This window comes from Panulirus ornatus, chromosome 48, assembly GCF_036320965.1.
Source record: "Panulirus ornatus isolate Po-2019 chromosome 48, ASM3632096v1, whole genome shotgun sequence".
Classification (NCBI taxonomy): Eukaryota; Metazoa; Arthropoda; class Malacostraca; order Decapoda; family Palinuridae; genus Panulirus; species Panulirus ornatus.
The window spans coordinates 25,361,218-25,379,050 of NC_092271.1; the positions used below are offsets into that span (position 1 = coordinate 25,361,218).

Consider the following 17,833-nt stretch of genomic DNA (forward strand, 5'->3'; position numbering starts at 1 on the left):
CTCAACCACACTTTTTTATTACCACACATCTCTTTTACCCTTTCATTACTTACTTGATCAAACCACCTCACACCACATATTGTCCTCAAACATCTCATTTCCAGCACATCCACCCTCCTCCGAACAACTCTATCTATATAGCCCACGCCTCGCAACCATATAACATTGTTGGAACCACTATTCCTTCAAACATACCCATTTTTGCTTTCCAAGATAACTTTCTCGACTTCCACACACTTTTCAATGCTCCCAGAACTTTCGCCCCCTCCCCCACCGTATGATTCACTTCTGCTTCCATGGTTCCATCCGCTGCCAAATCCACTCCCAGATATCTAAAACACATCACTTCCTCCAGTTGTTCTCCATTCTAACTTACCTCCCAATTGACTTGTCCCTTAACCCTCTTGCTCTTATTCACATTTACTCTTGGCTTTCTTCTTTCACACACTTTTCCAAACTCAGTCACCAGTTTCTGCAGTTTCTTACATGAATCAGCCACCAGCGCTGTATCATCAGCGAACAACAACTGACTCACTTCCCAAGCTCTTTCATCCACAACAGACTGCATACTTGCCCCTCTTTCCAAAACTCTTGCATTCACCTCCCTAACAACCCCATCCATAAACAAATTAAACAACCATGGAGACATCACGAACCCCTGCCGCAAAACAACATTCACTGAGAACCAATCACTTTCCTCTCTTCCTACTCGTACAAATGCCTTACATCCTCAATAAAAACTTTTCACTGCTTCTAACAACTTTCCTCCCACACCATATATTCTTAATACCTTCCACAGAGTATCTCTATTAACTCTATCATATGCCTTCTCCTGATCCATAAATGCTACATACAAATCCATTTGCTTTTCTAAGTATTTCTCACATACATTCTTCATAGCAAACACCTGATCCACACATCCTCTACCACTTCTGAAACCACATTGCTCTTCCCTGATCTGATGCTCTGTACATGCCTTCACCCTCTCAATCAATACCTTCCCATATAACTTACCAGGAATACTCAACAAACTTATACCTCTGTAATTTGAGCACTCACTTTTATCCCCTTTGCCTTTGTACAATGGCACTATGCAAGCATTCCGCCAATCCTCAGGCACCTCACCATGAGTCATTTTTTTTTTTTTTTTTATACTTTGTCGCTGTCTCCCGCGTTTGCGAGGTAGCGCAAGGAAACAGACGAAAGAAATGGCCCAACCCCCCCCCCATACACATGTATATACATACGTCCACACACGCAAATATACATACCTACACAGCTTTCCATGGTTTACCCCAGACGCTTCACATGCCTTGATTCAATCCACTGACAGCACGTCAACCCTGGTATACCACATCGCTCCAATTCACTCTATTCCTTGCCCTCCTTTCACCCTCCTGCATGTTCAGGCCCCGATCACACAAAATCTTTTTCACTCCATCTTTCCACCTCCAATTTGGTCTCCCTCTTCTCCTCGTTCCCTCCACCTCCGACACATATATCCTCTTGGTCAATCTTTCCTCACTCATTCTCTCCATGTGCCCAAACCACTTCAAAACACCCTCTTCTGCTCTCTCAACCACGCTCTTTTTATTTCCACACATCTCTCTTACCCTTACGTTACTCACTCGATCAAACCACCTCACACCACACATTGTCCTCAAACATCTCATTTCCAGCACATCCATCCTCCTGCGCACAACTCTATCCATAGCCCACGCCTCGCAACCATACAACATTGTTGGAACCACTATTCCTTCAAACATACCCATTTTTGCTTTCCGAGATAATGTTCTCGACTTCCACACATTCTTCAGGGCCCCCAGAATTTTCGCCCCCTCCCCCACCCTATGATCCACTTCCGCTTCCATGGTTCCATCCGCTGCCAGATCCACTCCCAGATATCTAAAACACTTCACTTCCTCCAGTTTTTCTCCATTCAAACTCACCTCCCAATTGACTTGACCCTCAACCCTACTGTACCTAATAACCTTGCTCTTATTCACATTTACTCTTAACTTTCTTCTTCCACACACTTTACCAAACTCAGTCACCAGCTTCTGCAGTTTCTCACATGAATCAGCCACCAGCGCTGTATCATCAGCGAACAACAACTGACTCACTTCCCAAGCTCTCTCATCCCCAACAGACTTCATACTTGCCCCTCTTTCCAAAACTCTTGCATTTACCTCCCTAACAACCCCATCCACAAACAAATTAAACAACCATGGAGACATCACACACCCCTGCCGCAAACCCACATTCACTGAGAACCAATCACTTTCCTCTCTTCCTACACATACACATGCCTTACATCCTCGATAAAAACTTTTCACTGCTTCTAACAACTTTCCTCCCACACCATATATTCTTAATACCTTCCACAGAGCATCTCTATCAACTCTATCATATGCCTTCTCCAGATCCATAAATGCTACATACAAATCCATTTGCTTTTCTAAGTATTTCTCACATACATTCTTCAAAGCAAACACCTGATCCACACATCCTCTACCACTTCTGATACCACACTGCTCTTCCCCAATCTGATGCTCTGTACATGCCTTCACCCTCTCAATCAATACCCTCCCATATAATTTACCAGGAATACTCAACAAACTTATACCTCTGTAATTTGAGCACTCACTCACTATATAAATAAATAAATAAATATATATATATATATATATATATATATATATATATATATATATATATATATATTATCCCTGGGGATAGGGGAGAAAGAATACTTCCCACGTATTCCCTGCGTGTCGTAGAAGGCGACTAAAAGGGGAGGGAGCGGGGGGCTGGAAATCCTCCCCTCTACTTTTTTTTAATTTTCCAAAAGAAGGAACAGAGAAGGGGGCCAGGTGAGGATATTCCCTCAGTGGCCCAGTTCTCTGTTCTTAACGCTACCTCGCTAACGCGGGAAATGGCGAATAGTTTGAAAAAAAAAAAAAAAAATATATATATATATATATATATATATATATATATATATATATATATATATATATTATTTTTTATTATTTTGCTTTGTCGCTGTCTCCCGCATTAGCGAGGTAGCCCAAGGAAACAGATGAAAGAACGGCCCAACCCACCCACATACACATGTATATACATACACGTCGACACACGCAAACATACATACCTATACATCTCAATGTACACATATATACACACACACACAGACATATATACACATGTACATAAATATATACACATGTACATAATTCATGCTATCTGCCTTTATTTATTCCCATCGCCACCTCGCCACACATGGAATAACAACCCCCTCCCCCCTCATGTGTGCAAGGTAGCGCTAGGAAAAGACAACAAAGGCCCCATTCGTTCACACTCAGTCTCTAGCTGTCATGTAATAATGCACCGAAACCACAGCTCCCTTTCCACATCCAGGCCCCACTTAATTTCCATGGTTTACACCAGACGCTTCACATGCCCTGGTTCAATCCATTGATAGCACGTCGACCCTGGTATACCACATCGTTCCAATTCACTCTATTCCTTGTACGCCTTTCACCCTCCTGCATGTTCAGGCCCCGATCACTCAAAATCTTTTTCACTCCATCTTTCCACCTCCAATTTGGTCTCCCACTTCTCGTTTCCTCCACCTCTGACACATATATCCTCTTGGTCAATCTTTCCTCACTCATTCTCTCCATGTGACCAAACCATTTCAAAACACACTCTTCTGCTCTCTCAACCACACTTTTTTATTACCACACATCTCTTTTACCCTTTCATTACTTACTTGATCAAACCACCTCACACCACATATTGTCCTCAAACATCTCATTTCCAGCACATCCACCCTCCTCCGAACAACTCTATCTATATAGCCCACGCCTCGCAACCATATAACATTGTTGGAACCACTATTCCTTCAAACATACCCATTTTTGCTTTCCAAGATAACTTTCTCGACTTCCACACACTTTTCAATGCTCCCAGAACTTTCGCCCCCTCCCCCACCGTATGATTCACTTCTGCTTCCATGGTTCCATCCGCTGCCAAATCCACTCCCAGATATCTAAAACACATCACTTCCTCCAGTTGTTCTCCATTCTAACTTACCTCCCAATTGACTTGTCCCTTAACCCTCTTGCTCTTATTCACATTTACTCTTGGCTTTCTTCTTTCACACACTTTTCCAAACTCAGTCACCAGTTTCTGCAGTTTCTTACATGAATCAGCCACCAGCGCTGTATCATCAGCGAACAACAACTGACTCACTTCCCAAGCTCTTTCATCCACAACAGACTGCATACTTGCCCCTCTTTCCAAAACTCTTGCATTCACCTCCCTAACAACCCCATCCATAAACAAATTAAACAACCATGGAGACATCACGAACCCCTGCCGCAAAACAACATTCACTGAGAACCAATCACTTTCCTCTCTTCCTACTCGTACAAATGCCTTACATCCTCAATAAAAACTTTTCACTGCTTCTAACAACTTTCCTCCCACACCATATATTCTTAATACCTTCCACAGAGTATCTCTATTAACTCTATCATATGCCTTCTCCTGATCCATAAATGCTACATACAAATCCATTTGCTTTTCTAAGTATTTCTCACATACATTCTTCATAGCAAACACCTGATCCACACATCCTCTACCACTTCTGAAACCACATTGCTCTTCCCTGATCTGATGCTCTGTACATGCCTTCACCCTCTCAATCAATACCTTCCCATATAACTTACCAGGAATACTCAACAAACTTATACCTCTGTAATTTGAGCACTCACTATAAATTTATCCCCTTTGCCTTTGTACAATGGCACTATGCAAGCATTCCGCCAATCCTCAGGCACCTCACCATGAGTCATTTTTTTTTTTTTTTTTTTTTGCTTTGTCGCTGTCTCCCGCGTTTGCGAGGTAGCGCAAGGAAACAGACGAAAGAAATGGCCCAACCCACCCCCATACACATGTATATACATACGTCCACACACGCAAATATACATACCTACACAGCTTTCCATGGTTTACCCCAGACGCTTCACATGCCTTGATTCAATCCACTGACAGCACGTCAACCCCGGTATACCACATCGCTCCAATTCACTCTATTCCTTGCCCTCCTTTCACCCTCCTGCATGTTCAGGCCCCGATCACACAAAATCTTTTTCACTCCATCTTTCCACCTCCAATTTGGTCTCCCTCTTCTCCTCGTTCCCTCCACCTCCGACACATATATCCTCTTGGTCAATCTTTCCTCACTCATTCTCTCCATGTGACCAAACCATTTCAAAACACCCTCTTCTGCTCTCTCAACCACGCTCTTTTTATTTCCACACATCTCTCTTACCCTTACGTTACTTACTCGATCAAACCACCTCACACCACACATTGTCCTCAAACATCTCATTTCCAGCACATCCATCCTCCTGCGCACAACTCTATCCATAGTCCACGCCTCGCAACCATACAACATTGTTGGAACCACTATTCCTTCAAACATGCCCATTTTTGCTTTCCGAGATAATGTTCTCGACTTCCACACATTCTTCAAGGCTCCCAGAATTTTCGCCCCCTCCCCCACTCTATGATCCTCTTCCGCTTCCATGTTTCCATCCGCTGCCAGATCCACTCCCAGATATCTAAAACACTTCACTTCCTCCAGTTTTTCTCCATTCAAACTCACCTCCCAATTGACTTGACCCTCAACCCTACTGTACCTAATAACCTTCCTCTTATTCACATTTACTCTTAACTTTCTTCTTTCACACACTTTACCAAACTCAGTCACCAGCTTCTGCAATTTCTCACATGAATCAGCCACCAGCGCTGTATCATCAGCGAACAACAACTGACTCACTTCCCAAGCTCTCTCATCCCCAACAGACTTCATCCTTGCCCCTCTTTCCAAAACTCTTGCATTCACCTCCCTAACAACCCCATCCATAAACAAATTAAACAACCATGGAGACATCACACACCCCTGCCGCAAACCTACATTCACTGAGAACCAATCACTTTCCTCTCTTCCTACACGTACACATGCCTTACATCCTCGATAAAAACTTTTCACTGCTTCTAACAACTTGCCTCCCACACCATATATTCTTAATATATATATATATATATATATATATTTTTTTTTTTTTTTTTTGCTTTGTCGCTGTCTCCCACATTTGCGAGGCAGCGCAAGGAAACAGACGAAAGAAATGGCTCAACCCACCCCCATACACATGTATATACATACACGTCCACACACGCAAACATACATACCTACACAGCTTTCCATGGTTTACCCCAGACGCTTCACATGCCCTGATTCAATCCACTGACAGCACGTCAACCCTGGTATACCACATCGATCCAATTCACTCTATTCCTTGCCCTCCTTTCGCCCTCCTGCATGTTCAGGCCCCGATCACACAAAATCTTTTTCACTCCATCTTTCCACCTCCAATTTGGTCTCCCACTTCTCTTCGTTCCCTCTACCTCCGACACATATATCCTCTTGGTCAATCTTTCCTCACTCATTATCTCCATGTGCCCAAACCATTTCAAAACACCCTCTTCTGCTCTCTCAACCACGCACTTTTTATTTCCACACATCTCTCTTACCCTTACGTTACTTACTCGATCAAACCACCTCACACCACACATTGTCCTCAAACATCTCATTTCCAGCACATCCACCCTCCTGCGCACAACTCTATCCATAGCCCACGCCTCGCAACCATACAACATTGTTGGAACCACTATTCCTTCAAACATACCCATTTTTGCTTTCTGAGATAATGTTCTCGACTTCCACACATTCTTCAAGGCTCCCAGGATTTTCGCCCCCTCCCCCACTCTATGATCCACTTCCGCTTCCATGGTTCCATCCGCTGCCAGATCCACTCCCAGATATCTAAAACACTTTACTTCCTCCAGTTTTTCTCCATTCAAACTTACCTCCCAATTGCCTTGACCCTCAACCCTACTGTACCTAATAACCTTGCTCTTATTCACATTTACTCTTAAATAACCTTACCAACCAGTCAACATTACAGTCACCCCCTTTTTTAATAAATTCCACTGCAATACCATCCAAACCGGCTGCCTCACTGTCTTTCATCCTCCGCAAAGCTTTTACTACCTCTTCTCTGTTTACCAAATCATTCTCTTTCACCCTCTCACTTTGCACACCACCTCGACCAAAACACCCTATATCTGCCACTCTATCATCAAACACATTCAACAAACCTTCAAAATACTCACTCCATCTCCTTCTTACTTCACCACTACTTGTTATCACCTCCCCATTAGCCCCCTTCACTGATGTTCCCATTTGTTCCCTGTCTTACGCACTTTATTTACCTCCTACCAAAACATCTTTTTATTCTCCCTAAAATTTAATGATGCTCTCTCATTTGCCCTCATTTTCACCTCTTGCACCTTTCTCTTAACCTCCTGCCTCTTTCTTTTATACATCTCCCACTCATTTGCATTATTTCCCTTCAAAAATCATCCAAATGCCTCTCTCTTCTCTTTCACTAATAATCTTACTTCTTCACCCTTTCTAATCTGCCCACCACCCACGCTTCTCATGCCACAAGCATCTTTTGCGCAAGCCATCACTGCTTCCCTGAATACATCCCATTCCTTCCCCACTCCCCTTACATCCTTTGTTCTCACCTTTTTCCATTCTGTACTCAGTCTCTCCTGGTACTTCCTCACACAAGTCTCCTTCCCAAGCTCACTTACTCTCACCACTCTCTTTACACCAACATTCTTCTTTTCTGAAAACCTCTGCAAATCTTCACCTTTGCCTCCACAAGATAATGATCAGACATCCCTCCAGTAGCACCTCTCAGCACATTAACATCCAAAAGTCTCTCTTTCACACGCCTATCAATTAACACATAATCCAGTAACGCTCTCTGGTCATCTCTCCTACTTAAATACGTATACTTTATGTATATCTCTCTTTTTAAACCAGGTATTCCCAATCACCAGTCCTTTTTCAGCACACAAATCTACAAGCTCTTCATCATTTCCATTTACAACACTGAACACCCCATGTACACCATTCCCTCAACTGCCACATTACTCACCTTTGCATTCAAATCATCCATCACTATAACCCAGTCTCATGCATCAAAACTACTAACACACTCACTCAGCTGCTCCCAAAACACTTGCCTCTCATGATCTTTCTTCTCATGCAGCTGTTCCCAAAACACTTGCCTCTCATGATCTTTCTTCTCATGCCCAGGTGCATATGCACCAATAATCACCCATCTCTCTCCATCCACTTTCAGTTTTACCCATATCAATCTAGAGTTTACTTTCTTACACTCTATCACATACTTCGAGTTTACTTTCTTACACTCTATCACATACTTCCGCCACTCCTGTTTCAGTAGTGCTACACCTTCCCTTGCTCTTGTCCTTTCACCAACCCCTGACTTTACTCCTAAGACATTCCCAAACCACTCTTCCCCTTTACCCTTGAGCTTCATTTCACTCAGAGCCAGAACATCCAGGTTCCTTTCCTCAAACATACTACCTATCTCTCCTTTTTTCTTATTTTGGTTCCATCCACACACATTTAGACACCCCAATCTGAGCCTTCGAGGAGGATGAGCACTCCCCGCTTGACTCCTTCTTCTGTTTCCCTGTTTAGAAAGTTAAAATACAAGGAGGGGAGGGTTTCTAGCCCTCCGCTACCGTCACCTTCTACAACACGTGAGGAATGCGTGGGAAGTATTCTTTCTCCCCTATCCCCAGGGAGATATGTAATATGTAATATTCATCACCATATGTTTGACGCTCTTTTCTTCCAGCAAGTATAACTGAAGGGGTGGCTCTGATACTTGTAAAATCTCAAGGTACTGGGAGTACACAATTCTGACTGACTTTCAGTGTTTCAGTAAGCTTTAGTACATAGATTCTACACCAAAACATATGTGATGCGGTGCAAAAATAAGAAAACATATACTTTTTGTAGGTCTGACGTTAATGATCTGCTGCATCTTTGCAGCTGGCAAAAAAAGTCCCAGAATAGCAGGGCTAGCAGTAGTACTGGTAAAATGGCATGATGCGAGGTAATAATGATGGAGTATGACTGTTGAGCAACAGTAGATATAAAACATGGTCTATATAAAAGTATTAAATTGATCATAAAGGTACTGAAAATCAGTAATACTAAGGTTGGGAATATGATCAACTGTTCATGAAGATTACTTACTGAAGGAGAAAAGAGGGGAATGAGATTTCTTTGGGAAAAAAAGCCATACAGGTATTTCTAACTCCCAGCTGAGCAGTAATCTAGGAGCAGAACACCATGGTAGTAATATAATAGGCAACAGAAACATTCAACCCTTTCTTTCTCTGTTTCAGAGTCACGTGATATGCAGGACTGTCAGCAGGCACCTGGCTGTATGTGAAGGCCATCTACTCTGCATGGTTTGATACTCTCTCTTTTCACTTTGAATGCATCTGACATTCAGACTCTATCTTTTTATATACATTTTCATTAGGTATCTAGCTTCTCCATCTTTCTTGTACAGGTTTTGTGATTTGGTTAGCCATGGAGAGATTTCGTTACATAAACTTGACTTAGTGGCTTTGTTTAGTCCTTTTTTTTTTTTTGAAGGTCTGTCTAACTTAGGTTGCCAATTTCTCATCTGGCTAACAGTTAGCAGTAACTTTGAAGATGGCCACTCTTCTCAGCTGTCCTAAAAATTCTTACATACTCTGTTGCAGATATATGTGGAATGAAGTGACTTCTAAACGCTGCTGCTAATATCTGACGAGATATTACAATATCTTTAAATGAGCCTTGCTGAAGTTTGCTGAATAACAAAAAATATTAGCAAAGGAATTTTTGAAGGACTACCAGTATAGATAGACATGAATTCAAGAATCCTTCATCCAATGGTGCATTTGGAGACCATGGCCAATTAACCATAGTAAAAGGAATCATTTCCTATCACTAGTGATAAGCTGATCTACCATACCCAACATCCCCTACCCTCTTCCCTTAAACATGCTGTTCATGTTTCATCAGATCTGGAAGGCTCTCATTTCACAAGGCCCAGTAAAGGTATTCACATTTACTGAAAACAATGTCAAATACTGACATTGGTTAAAACCTACAGAGCCATCATAGCTGAAAACCATACCTGATCAAAAATTTTATACTAAAGATTCTTGGCAAATTAAAGAGTACAACTTACTGGAAGCCCCTGTGTTTTTCATGTATCTATCAAGGATATCTAGAGATTTTACCATTAAACCCCTACATGTGGAAAATTACTGCATGCAAGGAAACGCATATATATATGGTCAATAAATCCTAGTTAGGAAAAAGTTTACAAAAGAAGTAATGATCTAAGGCGCAAGAAACTGTTAACCGGTGTACTTTTAAATCACTACATACAGTGATCTGCTCACAAAAGAATATTGCATGAATAGAAAACTCAAGATACTCTCTATTTGTCACAGTACTTTGTGTAGCATTTATCAGTAAGCCAAAACATGATTTTATTCACTATCGCTGGCAAAATTGGTAAAGCATTATTGCAATAAAATCATTTCAACAAAATTCTGAGATAGGGCAGGAAGGCAAGACAATGGACACTTTTTACTCACAACCATAACAGAGGCAGTTTTCATACCGATCGGTTGTAGTATATTGGTGGTGGGTCCCAGGTGAGTCTGCGGGACACAATACGGTGGACACAAACTGCTGTTACCACTACTGCCAGCACATTCACTGCCACAACAACAGCTACTACAAGCAGCGTGTTCACCTTGGGCAAGAACAATGAGAATCAATGAGTGAGGAAGAAAAGATGGGGTTACATTTGGAGAGAAAGGAAAAAAAATAGACCACAGATATAAGGGAAGAGAAGATGGGTGAGAATTAAGATGATAATGATGATACAAGAGAAAGGAAAAGCTTTCAATGATGGAAGAGCTATTATTTTATGGACTTAATAATCTACAATATTCAAATTAGCATAATTAGATATTTCACTTCAATTTAATAACCTTATATAGACTCAATCAATGTTGCAGGGTTGGTGTGCACTTTATATAATAATGAATGATTATGACTTCCATTCACATCAGATACTAACAAAGCCTGATCATAACAATGATTTATTTTCATGTTCAACTGCCTTTTCCTGATCTAGCCAGGCTGGTAATTAACCAACTTCTGCTGAATGATGTACAAAAATCAAAGGCTACCACAATAAATGGATATACATGTAGTAAACATATCTCAAGAACATAATCTGGCTCACTTTCTACATGCATGGAGACCATAGCTGATTATTACATCCAGTGCTATCTAGTGCTACTTTGCAAAACTTCTATACAAGATATTCACACTTACTTCTGCTTCACCAAAGCAACTGCCAGTGCTATCAGTGGCAACTGGGGTAATAATTGGACCAGACGACGAAGAACTAGATGTTGTTGTGGTGTCTTGGGCAGTGCTTGGTGCTTCTGTCAACAACTCAGTCGTGGGTTGAGTATCGTCTGGCATCTCGGTCGAATTCATGGTTGGTGACATACTTGAGCTAAAGTTCATGTGAGACTCCGACACATCACCTTCAGAGGAGGTTTCTGGCGATACGGTAGTGTGTGTGGGGTCTGGGGAACTTGTATATTCTAAACTACTGTTTGCTACAGTTGTAATTTCATCCGGAACGTGCTCTGTTGAAGCATCTGGCGTGAACACTTCAGTTACCGGTTCCTCCTCTGTGACGTTTGAAGATGAGGGAGATGGAGTCAAAGCATATTCAGTACTTTCCTCTAGGGTGGTTGTTGACCTTTGTGGATCTTCAGTTACATCGTGCGAATAAGAGGTCAGCGAATTCTCTGACGTGTTGTGTATGTCACTTGAGTCAATCTCAGGCTCTACTTGTGGCAGGAGAGTGTAGGTGGGCTGATGAACGTCAGACCGGCCGTCACCGGTATCACTCGTTGGGGTACCAGCAACATCCGACGCTCTCGAGACTTCCACAGATGACCCATACAACCCCGATGTCGTATTGGCTACTGGCTCCTCCTCATCACTCAACGTTACGTTCTCGTTCCTTCTGCTGGTGGCAGACTGAGAGGTGTTTGTTGTGACCCGTTCAGAGACATTTCCAGCAGTAGTGAAATCGGAGGAAAGATTCTCATCATCTTCGGTAGTTCCTCCATGAATCTGGGCACTTGTCAATGACCTCAGTAGTATCAACATGTAACCTAAAAAGAAACATATGGTATCAACAGATATGCCAAATCACACAGAATAAGAGCAAGGCTCGTGGGTTTTTAATGGCACCTCATACCCTACGGCCAAAAGAAAAAAAATGCATTAATTATCGGTGATCTATGCCCCATTCACACATCTGTCCCCGTGACTGTTAGCCTGATTCACAACTTTTGGTTTGGGATGAAGTAACTTAACACATGCCAGTTACGTAACCTCACTGTATCAAGATGGTGCTTCATCACATTTTGTCAATATCATCACTTATTGGCAACTAAAATTCCTGGGATGACCCTTACAGTGCTAGTAGACCCAGTGACATAAGAGCACACCCAACACCTGGTGCCAGACAATGCTCGTTGTTCGGCCTCGACTTTAGCCTAAAGGCTGAGATATGTCACATCACAGGCTCGAAGCCAGAGCAGGGCATCTTTGTCCTCAAAGTCTTTGTCGTCATGTAACATAACCTCTTACAAACAATACACCCGAACATCAGGCTGTCAAAACCTTCAGATGTTTTGATCTGCTAACTGAATTTTTACTAAATTGAAAGACTCTAAAATAAACTAACCAGAATGCTGAGCTTCTTGTGGCACCATTTCGCTACACACTACTATTGCCTGATCCGAAGTATCTTCACCACAAGACCACTTTCCCAACGAGGCCAAATTCTGAAGTAGATAACGTGTGACGCTCAAGGCGGGTGACATTAATTCCTGACGCAGCTCATTGTAACTCTGCGGTCACCTTAATGTACCTCGCCACTGAGAAGCGAATTAATACACAAGTGGCCAATGCAGGTGGCCGCAGGATAGGGAGAGGGACCAGTTAAGGAGACAAACTTCAGAAGATGCGAGTGAATGATACTCATGAAGCTACGGTAAGTATGGAAAGATATTGTTAGTTTAAAAAGTACGTTGTGCAAGTCCTCCACGTAAGATACGAAGAAAAAAATCTAGTTGTAACTACTCAGAATTCCTGCTGGAAAATGATACAAGCTCTCAAGGTGTAACTTAAAGGCGAGCCTCTAAAACTACCATTAACACATCCCCACAAAACACGGCCGTTACTAGGCTGCCCCAGCACACAGGAAACGTGACCTGGGTTGCTGCATCACACCAGGATACTTGACTGTGTTGGCCTCACACACTAGGGCGCACGTTACATGACACACCATGACTTAATTATCACAAATCCTCCAGCTGCACCTACTTAAACGCCAATATTACAACTCTCAAATCACTAACACAAACGGTTTTGTTTTGCCGCGTTTCGGGTGATGCTATTATCTTAGCAGACACTAAAACAGCCGCTATTTTTTCTAGATTATCCTCACATCAAATCTCACAACACATGACTACGCTCTCCCCAAGTTAATATAAGTTCCCTAAATGCCAGTAATCCCTCCCTCCCTCCCACTATATCCCCTCTGAAGTCGTCAACTATACCAGGACCCGTCACTAGCAACCCCTACCTATGACACACACACACATACACACACACACGCACACACACACACACACACACCAGGATGTGTCACGGGTCAGGCATTACAGGATCCATGACCAGCCAGGACCAGCCGGCTGTGTAGGTAACCCGAGAGCTTCACTCGCTAGTCACAACCACCCTAACACACCATATGGGTTGCGATACGTGCAGGTGACGGAGGGGTTATACCAGACTGCTAAATATGCCTGTGGCTGGAAATATATGCAAGCTTGCCAAATTTTTGTGGTTGGTTTGGAAAGAATGTTGGTAGGATAAAATGTATCTGAGGATGAAGAGTTATGCCAGGCACGCTAGACACAATTGAGGTTGGTGAGGAAGTTGAGGCTGATGAGGAAGGTATTTAGTATGCTAGATATACCAAAGCCTGGTGAGGGAGGCGAGTCTTATACCTAAAGCTGAAGAAAGAGGTATGCTCGTCCATCCAGATTTATGGCAATGGAAATAAACGAGTACGTTAGCAGTAATCAAGCCTTGTGAGGTTTATAATAGGTTATGCAAGCAACTGAAATGTAGTTTGGGCTGGCCATAAGAGTATACTGGTATGTCCAGCGTACGCAGGAAAGGTATACTTTGCGTAAATAGAATTACATCACAATACAAAAAGCAAACAGCGCAATCATGCAGACAGATCTGAGAGCGACCAGTAATACAATATCTCAGTGACAATATTCAGTTTCGGTACATAGGTAACCAAACCTATGTTAAAATTCATCGTGCTATTATTCAGATACTTAATCCTAAATCTTTTTTATAATATACATTGATGAGATAAAGTAAGACGGCTTGTTCCCCAAAAAAATCTTAATATTAGGCTTAACCTAATCACAGTTGTATTCGAAAATAAAACCCTCTTGACGAATCCTCTTCTAACCTCTACGCGCCAAGGTCACACACCGCTATCTTCAACCATTAAAAACATTCTAACCAGCGCCCATTTTCAATTTCAAATAAGATATCGGCGAATACATTTCCCACTCACTATCATCACCAACCCCCCCATAAGGCTCGACACTTCTAAGTTTGTTTACTGAGGAGTGGCATATGGCATAAGTCTGGGCACGCGACCGCCTTCAGGAGGGGCGTTTCTTATGCCGGGTAGAGAAAGCGTCAGGAGGGGCGTTTCTTATGCCGGGTGGAGCGTGTGGAAGGCTATGGACACTATCATGAACGGATATGATGGACCAATGCACATGTGTTGTATGAAATGTTATTTCCAACACCTCATACTTTACCTAACTTTTAACATCAAACTTAACCTAATCTTAACCTTAACCTAATCTTAACCTTTCGTAATATTTTCAAAGAGCCCTTGGGGTTGTCGTGATGGTGCAAGACTTTGTAAGTTATATTTCATCACACGATAAACACACAGCCCTACGAAAAAAAAAAAAAAGAACATACGCATTAGGAATGGAGTCGTTCATACTTCGAAGATTAGTCATAACTGCTAATCAGGCCACGTCAACACAAAAGGAGCCACACGCAACACACACCATACCTTGACAAAATACTTTCGAAAAACAGGAAATATTGTTCACTAGCAACACACCTGGCCTCTTTCGGCCAAGGCCCGAGTCACGAATGTTTACAATCTGATTTAATACACCTCACTGTTATTCACAGTTTCCATAAACTGTAATGTTATTTAATTCCAACAAGATTCCGTAAAAAGTTCAACATTTTAAAAGAAAATTTCATGGTAAAACATCGGGCAGGTTGACCTCTTATTTAGGTACATACAAATGACATAATAATCCTATTCATACAAATAACATATTAACCCTAAGCACAATAGGCATAACTCATGAGTACAACGGCACGACCCTTGAGTACGACCATGTGACCTGTCAGGTTATATCCAAAACGTAGCACTGTCGTGCTCAAAGGGTCGTACCATCTTGCTCAAGGGTCGTTCCGTCATGCTCAAGGGTCGTACCATCGTATTCAAAAGGGGAGACTGATCCTTCCATGCCAATACAACGCTTGCCAGAGAATTATGTCATGATTACTGTCTGCCAAACACATATGGAAGCCACAACAAGGAGGGAGCATCCAAACAAGGGGCCAGACAGGATTACCAAACCACCGTCGAATACTGCTTGTTATTGTGGTCCTCCGACTGGCTAGGGAACATCCGTGATGACCAGCCCCACAACCCAAACCACCAATGATCACGATGAATATCATCCACAAGCTAACACCAACATGGCCACTGACACCACTGAAAGCAGAAGTTCAGTAACCTCGTACCACTGAAAGAAATGTAGACACCCAACACCACTGAGAGAAACGCGCGACATCCTATCCCAATAAAAACATAAACTAAAATACCGCCAACCCTGCTGGCTGCATCAGTGAAGCACCGGACACTGCTGAAATAAGTACGTGAAGCACTTCACCCTGCGGAGAGCGACACTAAAACACTTCACTGTCAGCAGCGGTGGGTGTTGTGTCTGTCTGGGGCAGTGTGAGATGCTGCCATGCTGGCTGGCTAGTTACCTTCACCCCACCCAAGCGAACCCAACCGCTAACAAATACCAGTGTGACACCTTTCGTAACATACAACTAAGAGAAATATTAATTTGTATTTCGAACGACAGTTACTGTTTCATCTGATGAGTAATCATATGCTAAGAGGACAACATCACTACATAAGAGAGCTTATTACAAAAAATTGTTAGTTTACAACGAAGACACATTACTCATTTCATCTTCAACTATGTCTATGGAAACTTTGGCATTACACACACACACACACACACACACACACACACTAGGTTATAACTACGAATCACGAAGAACAACGACATAAACCATGCGTGTGAACAGTTAGGTCAAAGATCAATCCGTCATACCCAAAAGTCGTGTAGTCATGCACAAGGATCACAAGGTCGTGGTCAAGCATGATACCGTCAGGGTTGGGGGGGGGGGGATAGTTGTTTACAGGATAAATTACACCACCTTGATGTATACGTAATGATCACTGTCTAAACCGGATGTATAAGCTACGCTGGGGTTCAGGATGGTAAGTGAAGGCGAGGCCACTCATGAGCATTGTGGCGACACGGGCCGGTCCGTTCTGACGTGGCCAAGCGTCAGGTTTACAGCCAACGAGAGTAACCGTCATATTTCAAAATGTAATCATTACAGTAGATTTCGACAGTTAATATCTAAATACTGCGTAAGCTGATTTAATGAAGGATTAGGAGATCTGTCACATTTAAAATACAATAAGACAGAAAGGACACAATAGACAATGATAGAAGGTGGGAACACCAAATCATATATGTACACAGACTACAGAATTATATGTACAGTAATATATGTACACAGACTACAGAAATATGTACATTAATATATATATATATATATATATATATATATATATATATATATATATATATATATATATATATATCGAAAACCTTCAATTCTTTACCCTAATTTATGGAACTAAAGAGCATGCTTTTTATAGTGGGTCTGGAATGTTTCATTTCCCTAATGTTTATCAAAATACAGAAATTTGTACAGTCACGGTTAACAGAGACTGTTAGGAGGGCTTCTGTCTTCGAGACAACCTGCCCCCCCCCCCCCCCTTTTTTTTTTACAGATGAGTAGTGAGGGAATCATGCCCAAGCAACTTTGGTGACACTCCTGGTAGTGAAGACATGCCTCCGATTATGATAAAACTCACGAGGATGAACGGTGACGCTTGGTAAGGTAGAAGGGTAACTGCTAACACAGTTCATAAACTTATGCTCGCGAGGAACCCCACTCTATAAATACTAGCTCGTCTCTCTCTCTCTCTCTCTCTCTCTCTCTCTCTCTCTCTCTCTCTCTCTCTCTCTCTCTCTCTCTCTGTGCGTGTGTGTGTGTGTGTTTACTCACGGGTAAGAGAGGCGAGGTAAAATTAGGGGAGAGGTTCTCTCTCCTAAGCGTTCCGGTGAGCCGTGACAAAGTGGTAAGCGGTTAGGCTCTTCTCCTACGTCAAGTTCTAGAAAATACTAGGCTCCCTCGAGGCTCAAGTGCGCCCTGGTAGGATCAGTTTACTAAAGACTCCCACCCAAAACTCTTGTACAG

General features: G+C 42.3%; 1 protein-coding gene across 4 annotated transcripts in view; it reads right to left on the minus strand.

Moving 5' to 3' along the window:
- LOC139763867 (uncharacterized) overlaps positions 1-17,833 on the minus strand; it is a 35,447-nt gene that overhangs the window by 11,121 nt on the left and 6,493 nt on the right. The window contains exons 1-3 of one of the 4 annotated variants that reach the window (XM_071690227.1): positions 15,832-15,955; positions 11,378-12,237; positions 10,653-10,787 (exon numbers count right to left, since the gene is read on the minus strand). In XM_071690227.1, coding sequence (XP_071546328.1) covers positions 10,653-10,787; positions 11,378-12,237; positions 15,832-15,940 — 1,104 coding nt within the window. In that variant the 5' untranslated portion in view covers positions 15,941-15,955. Of the gene's footprint in view, positions 1-10,626; positions 10,788-11,377; positions 12,238-15,831; positions 15,956-17,833 lie in introns of those variants that run through there. The other 3 variants (XM_071690229.1, XM_071690231.1, XM_071690228.1) reach the window with 3 other exon arrangements.